General features: G+C 36.3%; 1 protein-coding gene across 1 annotated transcript; it reads left to right on the top strand.

Annotated features, from left to right (window-relative positions):
- The first annotated feature begins 271 nt into the window (after positions 1–271).
- LOC145260243 (general transcription factor II-I repeat domain-containing protein 2B-like) lies at positions 272–910 on the top strand. The gene has a single exon (XM_080118069.1). It carries the CDS (start codon positions 272–274, stop codon positions 908–910), a length of 639 nt encoding a protein of 212 aa, XP_079974195.1.
- Positions 911–12,407: the final 11,497 nt, after the last annotated feature.

The raw sequence follows: 12,407 nt of genomic DNA on the forward strand, positions 1-12,407 counted from the left end.
ACCAGTCGTTTCTGCTGTGAACTTCATTTGGGGAAATGCACTCAATCACCGTCAGTTCCAGGCTTTTCTTGAATAAATTGATTCTGATTTCTGTGACTTGCCTTATTACACAGCAGTGAGATGGCTCAGCTGTGGTAAAGTCCTGTTTCGTTTTTACAAGCTCCGAAACGAAATAGATGTTTTTCTCACTGAAAAAGATAGAGCTGATCCACAGCTGTCAGATCCTATCTGGCTGTCAAAGTTGTTTTTTTTGGTCGACATCGCATCCCACATGAATGAACTGAACTTGAAACTTCAGGGAAAGGATAACCTCGTCTGTGATCTCTACAGAATCATCAAAGGATTTCGGAGAAAGCTGTCATTGTTTGAAGCACAACTGGAAGGAGAAAACTTCTCTCATTTTCACTGTTTCAGAGAGTTTTGCGCTTCAGTCGCTGAAGATGTCAACCTCGATTTTCCAAAAAAGATTCTTCGTGACTTGAAGAAGCATTTTTTGGAGAGATTTTCAGATCTCGACAGAACTGAGAGTGACATTCTTCTGTTCCAGAATCCGTTTGATTGTAACCTTGATGATGTGCCAGTTGAACTACAGTTGGAGCTCTTTGATTTGCAAGCAAATGACTTGTTGAAAGAGAAGCACAGAGAAGGAAAACTTGTTGAATTTTACCGCTGCTTACCTGATCCTGAGTTTCCGAAATTGAAGAAATTTGCCGCTGGTATGGCATCAGTGTTTGGAACAACTTATGTCTGTGAGCAAACATTTTCAAAAATGAAGTATGTGAAGTCAACACATCGAACGAGATTGACTGATGATCATTTGAAAGCAATTCTCTTGATTGGATGCAGCAATTCCAAACCAAACACTGATGATATCTTGAAAGCCAAACGTCAGTTTCACAAATCTCACTAAACTTTTTTGCTGTTTGGGTTATGAGATTCGGATATGTGCACATTAGGTTTGATGTAACTATCTTTTTGCTTACGTCGCCTTCTTTGAAAACTTTTTAGTAAATAAAATGTTGGTTGTCTTTGTTTTTTGATTAACATGGAATGCTAAACTTAGTTTTTCGTCTTTTTTCCCAGAGCTTTCGTTCTGGCTTGCAAGTATTGAACAGAATGATTATGCGGCCCGCGCTCGTAATTCTTTCAGTTATCCGGCCCACTGTGAAAAACGTTTGGTGACCCCTGCCCTAGAACCTGTATTTAATTGAGCAGACGATTTCTTGTTTTATGTGAACATTGACTGTTAATATATTTTTCTCTCGGTAGAATTTGAATCATTAAATCATTTCATTTAGTTAGGCATATTTAATTTTCTTTTCTTTTCTTGAATTTTATTTTATTTTTTTATATAAATAAAAGTTTGTTAATTTTTCGACGATACTTGTCCTCGTTATTTCTTATGTGATTTCGTTGTCCAGTACATTTCATTTTATTGTTGTCTTCGGGACGGTTGTCCCATTCCCATAACAACGCATTATCAAGGAACCTGGGAAACTTTTTTTTTTATTTTTTTTATATATTTCGTTACGTCACCCATCTCTACGGTCCCCAGTAGGACTGGGATACGTCGTAACAATATATATATATATATATATATATATATATATATATATATATATATATATATATATATATATATATATATATATATATTATATATATATATATATATATATGTTTAAAGAAAAATAGAAAAAACCGAATGAAATTATTAAAAAATCAACGTTTCGTCCTTGTTTTTTTAATAATTTCATTCGGTTTTTTCTATTTTTCTTTAAACATAACGTCAACCACCACTGGTATATTTTTTCATTCCTTATACATATATATATATATATATATATATATATATATATATATATATATATATATATATATATATATATATATATATCTTACTGATTTTCTTCTCTGGTCTGGTGAAGTGTTGTCCCTGAATTGGGACTCCATTGAAACATGTATACCCATATGTAACCAATATTATTTGTATAATGAGCAAACTATATACCAGCTCTGTCCTGCATTGAGCACTCTTTAATAATCACACGTGTTTAATTGGATTTACATGTAAGAAACCAATCGATACAACCGTATTGTGGTATCTACTATATCATATTTTGATTGCAGAAATTCCCCTCTGGACCAAAGTAGCGTAGGTTTTGAACAAAACATGTCACATACAACTTCAATATATATACCCTGATAGCCACTATCTTAAGTAACTTACGACCATCACATTCAGTCGTACTAATAAAATGTTACACTATATCCCCTGAAAATCACCATTACAATCACCACATCTACAGAGAAAGGAGTTCCTATTTTCCTCTCTCATTACTTACTGCTCTCACCGCTACCAATTTACACCGGGGCCAATTATACATTTTCTTACCCTGCTGAACTTTGACCGCCATTAACTTGTTCTTACATACATATACATAACATAATCTTTCCTTTACACACTACCTAGTTAATGAATTATCCCCAGCATAATTCCGCTTGATTCGATTGTCTGAACTCTTACTATTCCCATATTCTGGATTAATAATTCTTCCCCTTTATAAACGAACGTTCTGTATAAATGGCGTCAGTCTCAAACATAAATTGCCAAACACAATTATAGTATATAACCGTGGACACTTCCTTGGGGTTCGTTTCCTTACTTTATGTAGTTTTGCTTGCACATTTGTCCACCACTACGACTACGAGGAAGAGTTCGTCAAATACATAAACAAACTTAGCTTTTCGGAATTTTCTTAAGACACTTGCCCAGTAAATGCGTTCGATACAAACGAAAAAGGATCTCACGCATTTTATTTATTTATTTATTTATTTATTTGCTTTGTCCGCACTTATTTTATAAAATTCATTATAGTTCCGGTACTCATATTTACTAATTCGTTACCGTTTTTACTGAACTGACATGGAATCTGTTCTTATTTTGATTACGACGCAGACAACGACGCAGACAATGACGACAACGACAAGGACGACGCGTCCTCATTACTACAAATAAACAAACTTCGCCTCCCAAGATCAGTACGACTTACGACATGCGTTTTTCGGATTCATTCTTTAAGGAATGCATAAAGCAGTGAACTACAATTATTCGGACAGATTTGCATATATTAAATTATTTTTTTTTTTAATGACACATAGAACACGCTCATCTCACGCAACCATTAAGGCAAATATTTATTCTTTCTTCTTCTTCTCCCGTTATTTTTCTTTTCCTTTTTTTTCTTCTTCTTAGTTCGCATACGCATGTACTTGATAAGAACTATTTACTATTTCGTTATCCTTCTCAAGAAACTAACAGTGTTACTTCTTTTACTTGGACGACGACGACAACGCTTTCTTCCTTACTACACATAAACTAACTTCAGTTCTCAGAATTAGAAATTCTTTACGGCAACATTTACATGCGCTTTTGTGATTTGTTCTGTTAGGAAGGCAACAAGCGGCGAAGATAACGTATTGGGACAGATTGTCGTAGATTAAATTACTTTTTAAAAAATTGCCAACAGGAACACACCTCTTCATCAAAATCCATTAGATCACATATTTATTAGATTACATTACTTTTAAATAAATGGCAACAGGAAAACGCTAACCAAACAAAGCATATGAGTCACTAGGCACCTCCACAGCTTTGTGTAAAAAGTCATCGTTTAACACATTAACAGTACGTCATCATTTCGTGTCTTTACTATTTTCTTTGTCAATTTCTACGGATGGGTATTGGCGCTATAATGGTTAATGAAAGTAACGTTTTCTTTTTTTGCCATCGGATTTACATATTTGCATTGTAAAACAAATATATTTTTGACGAACAACACAGAAGAGAGTTAATAAAATAAAATCAATTTTAACGTCTTCTGCTGGCACTTATGTATATAAAGATGATGTTTAAAGGCCTTCGTACTCTTTTGGAAGAAGACGCAAAAAATATTGCCCACCCTCATCAATTTAAATAATCAAATCAAAACGAATTTTTTAGGCCGATTTTAGATTTTCGATTTTTATTATATCAAGAGTCACAAGTTCTATTATATGAATATATTTTTTTTAATATTGGAAACCTATTATAACAAAATCCTTATTTAAATTCATATCGCGGAATATTGGAATTTAATATCTTTTAAAGCTTTTTAAAATTGATTATTTTTTAGAATTCTGTTGGGTTTTTTTGTTGTTTTTTTTGCTAATGTTGTTGTTGTTGTTGTTGTTGTTGTTGTTGCTGTAATTCAAATAGATATTATTGCCGAGATAAAAAAAAATTATCACGAACAAGTTTTTATCTATTTATTTACATACTAATATTGATTTTATGTCCAATTTTATGTACAACATAAGGTAAGTGAAATAAATACGGGATTATATATATATATATATATATATATATATATATATATATATATATATATATATATATATATATATATATATATATATATGATTGCTGCATCTTTCCAGATGATCGCCGTCACATTGAATTCTCCCAATCTTGTAAATATAGATCTAAAGTAACATCTGTATATCGTTGTATTAAAGTTACAAGCGCTTGCACGACACGAGTGCTACTCTCTAAGTCTCAGCAATAATAACCCAGTGACAAGCCATTGTAAGATGACTGGTAATTGCTTTGACCGCAGATTTCTCGTAAGAGTTGTCCTCTCCTAGAAGGATTGCCTCCACCACGGCTTACAGGAGCTCCTTCTAACCCGCTAATGCCATTTACCCATGACTGGGACTTAGGTAGCTGGGCACCAGAGCATGGTCCACACGCCGGTGGGTCATGAATGCCGCAGTCAACAGGGCCTAAGCTCCTCTGAAGGTTTCTGTCAGGGTTACATCACCCTTAACTTTTGATTCTTATCCCACAAGGCAGTGGGGATTCAGTTTTCTGGCGCTGAACACTCGCCATTCACCAGAGCCCGTTAGCATGGCAGAACTCACGACGTACACGTGGGGATGATTAGATTGAGAGAAGCTATATATGACGCTAGAGCATTTGTGTGCTTTTAACACACACACCCACACCAATCCTTGAGTCCCATATATATATATATATATATATATATATATATATATATATATATATATATATATATATATATATATATATATATATACCTATTGTTTTATTATTTGATCTGTACAGCTTAAAAAATTGTGTAATTTTTATGGACCAACATTCATTTTGTTTAGTTTTCGTATATATGGAGGGGATAGAACACTTAAAAACTTCCTCTAATATATTTAATGAAAACTGCTTATTTAATAACTAGCATTTCAGTTGACCGGGTGTTTGAAGGTGTGCGCTGAGCAAAAAAAAAAAAAGGATGGATATTGGCGTTATAATGGTTAATGGAAGTAACGTTTTCTTTTTTTGCTATCGGATTTCCATATTTGCATTGTAAAACAAATACATTTTTTGACGAATAACATATCTCACGCAAGGCTCGAACCCGTACTGCGAAGAAGGAAAAGAACGGGAAAAACATGACGTCTTTGCTGTTACGACCACCACCAAACCGGAAGTGACGTAGGTTTAAATTAAGGCGAGACAATTGAAAAGAGGGTATGACTTTCGAAAATATCGGCGAAAAAAGCGACCCCCTCCCTGTTGAGAAGTGCCCAGTTGATACTGAAAAAATTAATGTTCTTAGCAATTTTTTCGATATTTGTCGTCTAAAAGGTCGAACTTAAAAACGATACTGATCATGTGAAAATTCGCCGCCTCTGTCGAAAGTTTTAGGCAGCCATGTAAACATACATACATACATACATACATACATATATACATACATTTATATAGTGGTAACTCAAATTTTCGATCCAAACCGACTAAAAAGCTTGCCCTATCTTTGAATACCTTTTATGTAAAATTTCAAATGTTTAGACTAGAAATTTTCTGAGTAATTTGGTAGAGACCGCAGAGGTCAAATTTTTTAACACTTTGATCCCTATTATGACCCCTTAAAATTTATTATTTTAGGCTAAAATCAAGTTATAAATGTCCAAAGAATCTATGTCTAAAATTTCAAGTGTTTAGACCCAAAATTGGCGGAGGGGTTTGGTAGAGTTCTCAAAAGTAAAATCGTTGAATTTTGATCCCTTTAACAGCCAAATTTCTGGCCAAAAACGGATTACAAAGATTTTCCCAAATCTCAATACCCTGTATATCAAATTTCGAATATGTAAACTGAAGATTGACAAAGTTATTGCGTTGAGAAATGTCCACAAAAACACAGACATGTTCACTTTTATAGATGTTTGAATTAATAAATATCGAAAATTTTAGGAAAATATGACTATTATTTGATTTTTGCTAGATTTTTAAAACATGCGCATGCTTACGACTTCAAAAACGTCACTACATAGGAACGTTGTTTTAAAGCGTTGATAATGTAAACGCGATTTTAGTCTCGCATTTTCATTATTTTTTGTATGGTGTAAAAATTTTTTTTTTTTAATATTAGCAGTTTATTTGAAGCTTCTTTTAAATTGTAAAAAAAAGTTAGGATGATAATATTTAATTAAATTACAGTTACATATGGGGGTTGTTCAAACTGTGACGCACGTTGAAGGTACCTGTAAGTCACATATTTATTTTAGTGTGTTTTTTTTTCTTTCTTGCTGCACTTACTTTTTTATAGTATTATTTTATTTAAGGTACGCATTTAACAGATAATAACGTATTACTGTTTCGTTATCTTTCTTGATAAACTAACATTGTTAATTCTTTTATTTTGTCCACGCATATCTGCTAATTCTGTTATTTATCCTGGCGTACTTACTTCACCATGTTATTATTTCATTAAGAACAGAGTTAACATTCCGATATCTTTCTTGCTAAAATAACATACAATCGTTAATTCCTGCATTTTTTTGTTTCACATGAACATCACATTTGTCACGTCGCTTTCAAATGATTTTTATGCATGACAATGCACCATCCCATTCTGCTAGGACGACTGCAGCCTTCCTTATAACCAACGGCTGTGCTAAACAAGCAATCAAAACGTCGCAAAATTATTATAAAAATCGTCGAATTTTGGATTCAATCAGTTCGCCATTTGCTACGTCACGGACCGCATTTAATTCTTCGCCGCCATCTTAGTTACTGATCTGAACTACGCCGCCATCTTGGTTACTGATCTGAACTACGCCGCCATCTTGGTTACTGATCTGAACTACGCCGCCATCTTTGTTCAACATAATATCTCAGAACTTAAGAGGTTACCTACGCCACGGAACGCATTTGATTCTTCGCCGCCATCTTGGTTACTCATCTGAACTACGCCGCCATCTGTGTTCAACACAATGTCTCAAAACTTAACACTGGGCTTATTTGGAGAAACCCTCATGAGCTAGCCACAGTGTTCTCCGGATCTTAACCGCATTGAACATCTCTGGTCAATATTGAAAAGAGATGTTTATGAGGGAGGAGAGCAATTTACTTCAAAGGATGCCCTGTGGTGGAAAGTAGTTGATGTCGCCATAACAATAACTCCTTTTCAGATCAAACAATTGACTTCTTTGATGGACAAAAGGTTATTTGAAGTTATTTACAAAATGGTGGGTATGGGGATAAATAATTCATTTATTTGAGGTTTAGCACCTACGATGTGCTTTTGTTTATTATTCTTTAACAGAAAAATATAATAAAAAGTAAAGTTTTCATGATTAGACATTGTATTTTTGCCCTAGTACATTTTAAGAGACCTGCAATAAAGCGATGAACAGTGGAAATTCCTTGATAAAGAATAAAATGTCATAACTTTGTGAATATTAAAGCAGTCATTTGATTTTACAATTTTTCTTTTTAGTGAAATAATGATTTTTTACTCATCTGCAATAAACCGATTGACGCAGTTTATATATGTGTGTGTGTGTGTGTGTGTTTGTGTGTGAATGTGTGTGTGTGTGTGTGTGTGTGTGTGTGTGTGTGTGTGTGTGTGTGTGTGTGTGTGTTGCCGAGTTCGAATCTGTCGACTGGTGTTAATCGTGGCACCCTGCACTGAAGATTCCCGAAAGGATGAAACACTAGTGTCTGTAGGTATTTAATTATTATAGTAAAAAAAATTATTATGACAGACCCTTTAAGAAACTCATTTCTTATCGTTGAGCACTTCCAGTTGAATTAAGTCGGTCGATCTATGCATTTATGCATAGATCATCGTACAACGATTAGATCACTGTCTGACTGACGTAAAGAACATTTAAAATTAAAATGTTTAAATTCAACCTTATTTTACGCGGTTAATGGTAGCCGAATGGATACGGTCTTTGCTAATTGAGCCAGAGATGGCTCGTGTTGCCGAGTTCGAATTCAAACGCAACCAAATTTGTCATAAGATTGTTTCTAAAACGATTTGGAATATTTTATTTCGCATTATACTTAAGATGACTCCAAACAGTTTCGTCTGCTGCGCTCCTCGTGACATCACACATAGAAGCCAAGCAAAAGAAAAAAAATTGTCGCCCTAGAAAAGACGACATGATTCCATTTCTTTTTGATGAAAACTGGTTGCAGACCATCTACTAGTTGGCCAGTTGTGTACAAATCCTAAGGGCGATATGAGCCTTTCTATCATGTCTGAAAGTGACACGATGTTCAACGAGCGAGATCGGGGATGCGCAGCTGTACAACTCATGCTCTCTACCGATCCAAGTTATGACACCAGGACCATTGCCAACACCCTCAAAATGCATTGCTAGGTTACCACGAATAACAAGGGCGTTCCCAGGGTGATGAAAACAAAATTTCCGACCACGGTTATGGTCTTTGGTGTGATTTCAAGTGAAAAGGACATCTCCCATTAGGCCTCGAAGTCTATTTTGAACCCTATCAAGGCAGGACAAGTCTTTTCTAGCAGCTCCTGCCCATATGTGGCAACAGTACTCCATCCTTGGACGTATCTGGCTCTTATATAGATAGAGAATTGCATCAGCAGTGAGATATCTACTGGATCGATAGAAGGATCCGACCATTTTTCCAGCGGCCTTGGCAACAGATTTGATGTACGTATTCCATTTAAGATCAGGAGTAAAGGTCAAGCCCAGAAGCTTGTCAAAACTTGAGGCCTCCCCAAGACGAGAGCCATTCATTTTAATTGAAGCAAGATGGAGATCAGAACGTTGATGATGTAAAGATAGAAGCTTGGTTTTAGCTGCATTAAAAGTAACCAGCCACTCCTTTCCCCATTGTACAACGTGATCAAGATCAGAGGAGAGAGAATCGGAGAGAACTTGGTCATTTACTGTCTTAGATGTGCTACCATAGATGGTAGTGTCATCAGCAAAAATGTCTACAAATGATGTAAGGATGTGATTTGGAAGATCATTAATGTAGATCAGGAAAAGAGTTGGGCCCAGGATGGACCCCTGAGTGACTCCAGCATTTATACCGTGAGCTTCTGATTTTCGCCCATCAACTACTACTCTTATGAACCTATCAGAGAGAAATGATTTAATAATTGAGAAGAAGTTTCCAGCTATACACCATCCCATTCTGCTAGGACGACTGCAGCCTTCCTTATAACCAACGGCTGTGCTAAACAAGCAATCAAAACGTCGCAAAATTATTATAAAAATCGTCGAATTTTGGATTCAATCAGTTCGCCATTTGCTACGTCACGGACCGCATTTAATTCTTCGCCGCCATCTTAGTTACTGATCTGAACTACGCCGCCATCTGTGTTCAACACAATGTCTCAAAACTTAACACTGGGCTTATTTGGAGAAACCCTCATGAGCTAGCCACAGTGTTCTCCGGATCTTAACCGCATTGAACATCTCTGGTCAATATTGAAAAGAGATGTTTATGAGGGAGGAGAGCAATTTACTTCAAAGGATGCCCTGTGGTGGAAAGTAGTTGATGTCGCCATAACAATAACTCCTTTTCAGATCAAACAATTGACTTCTTTGATGGACAAAAGGTTATTTGAAGTTATTTACAAAATGGTGGGTATGGGGATAAATAATTCATTTATTTGAGGTTTAGCACCTACGATGTGCTTTTGTTTATTATTCTTTAACAGAAAAATATAATAAAAAGTAAAGTTTTCATGATTAGACATTGTATTTTTGCCCTAGTACATTTTAAGAGACCTGCAATAAAGCGATGAACAGTGGAAATTCCTTGATAAAGAATAAAATGTCATAACTTTGTGAATATTAAAGCAGTCATTTGATTTTACAATTTTTTTTTTTAGTGAAATAATGATTTTTTACTCATCTGCAATAAACCGATTGACGCAGTTTATATATGTGTGTGTGTGTGTGTGTGTTTGTGTGTGAATGTGTGTGTGTGTGTGTGTGTGTGTGTGTGTGTGTGTGTGTGTGTGTGTGTGTGTGTGTGTGTTGCCGAGTTCGAATCTGTCGACTGGTGTTAATCGTGGCACCCTGCACTGAAGATTCCCGAAAGGATGAAACACTAGTGTCTGTAGGTATTTAATTATTATAGTAAAAAAAATTATTATGACAGACCCTTTAAGAAACTCATTTCTTATCGTTGAGCACTTCCAGTTGAATTAAGTCGGTCGATCTATGCATTTATGCATAGATCATCGTACAACGATTAGATCACTGTCTGACTGACGTAAAGAACATTTAAAATTAAAATGTTTAAATTCAACCTTATTTTACGCGGTTAATGGTAGCCGAATGGATACGGTCTTTGCTAATTGAGCCAGAGATGGCTCGTGTTGCCGAGTTCGAATTCAAACGCAACCAAATTTGTCATAAGATTGTTTCTAAAACGATTTTTTTTTTTTTTTTTTTTACAAAGGCATCACCACATTATCAAGGCCCAGAGGCCACTCAAGGATAAGGGTTAAAGAGTGTACAGTAGAAGTTGGTCAATATAGTAACCATTAGTAATGAAAATTTGGTAAATTTAATAACTTATATGGAACGGCTTATCAAGAATTTATTTACTTTAGACTTGAACACAACCATATTGTAGTCAGCCGGAAAGCAGGAAAACGGAAGACAATTCCACAGGCGTGCAGTTCTAAGAAAGAAGCTTTGTTCATGGAATCTATGTTTAGGTTTAGGCACAGATAAAGAGTGGGGGAAACTACTGATAGTGCTTACAGCTAGACGAGTGTTTCTTGTGAAAGTTTGGCGAGGGGGGACCATAGATTGAAGCTCAGTTGAACACTTTCCATGAAAATAACGATACATCAGAGACAAACTCGCAACATCTCTTCTGTGAGATAGAGGTTGTAAGGAGGAGAAAAGGACATCTCCTACGAGGCTACGAAGTCTATTTTGAACTCTATCAAGGCAGGACAAGTCCTTTCTAGCAGCTCCTGCCCAGATGTGGCAACAGTATTCCATCCTTGGACGTACCTGGCTCTTATATAGATAGAGAATAGCATCAGCAGTGAGATATCTACTGGATCCATAGAAAGATCCCACCATTTTTCCAGCGGCCTTGGCAACAGATTTGATATACGTGTTCCATTTAAGATCAGGAGTAATGGTCAAGCCCAGAAGCTTGTCAAAACTTGAGGCCTCCTGAAGACGAGAGCCATTCATTTGGAATATTTTATTTCGCATTATACTTAAGATGACTCCAAACAGTTTCGTCTGCTGCGCTCCTCGTGACATCACACATAGAAGCCAAGCAAAAGAAAAAAAATTGTCGCCCTAGAAAAGACGACATGATTCCATTTCTTTTTGATGAAAACTGGTTGCAGACCATCTACTAGTTGGCCAGTTGTGTACAAATCCTAAGGGCGATATGAGCCTTTCTATCATGTCTGAAAGTGATACAATGTTTAACGAGCGAGATCGGGGATGCGCAGCTGTACAACTCATGCTCTCTACCGATCCAAGTTATGACACCAGGACCATTGCCAACACCCTCAAAATGCATTGCTAGGTTACCACGAATAACAAGGGCGTTCCCAGGGTGATGAAAACAAAATTTCCGACCACGGTTATGGTCTTTGGTGTGGTTTCAAGTGAGAGCAACATCATGCCACCTCACATCTTCGAAGATGGCTTGAAAGTCAACACCAAAGTGTGCCTGGATGTGTGGTGATCCTCTGGTGCAATCAGGTGGCCGCTGGCATACCCTGGGTGTGGCAGCAGAACTCGGTGCCGGCCCACAAATCCAAAGAAATCCAGGCTTGACTTCGGAAAGAGTGCTACGACTTTGTACCCTTTCTTCCCTGACTGAACCCGCTGGACTACTTCGTTTTCTCATACGTCGAGAACATCACCAACATGACCTCCCATAAACCCAAAGCCAGCCTGATTGCCGCCATCCGCCGAATTCCCACCGACTTTGTGGACAAAGTATGCTCCCAGTTCCGAACCCGTATCGAGGCGGTGATTGAAACTGAAGGCGACTATACTGGATAGATGTTAGCTCTATTACATAA

The sequence above is a fragment of the Euprymna scolopes genome, chromosome 36 (assembly GCF_053919585.1).
Source record: "Euprymna scolopes isolate OS-2025 chromosome 36, ASM5391958v1, whole genome shotgun sequence".
NCBI classification, from domain to species: domain Eukaryota; kingdom Metazoa; phylum Mollusca; class Cephalopoda; order Sepiida; family Sepiolidae; genus Euprymna; species Euprymna scolopes.

Excerpts from the sequence above, each read along its gene's own strand:
- LOC145260243 (XM_080118069.1), top strand. The coding sequence starts at position 272 with ATGAATGAACTGAACTTGAAACTTCAGGGAAAGGATAACCTCGTCTGT.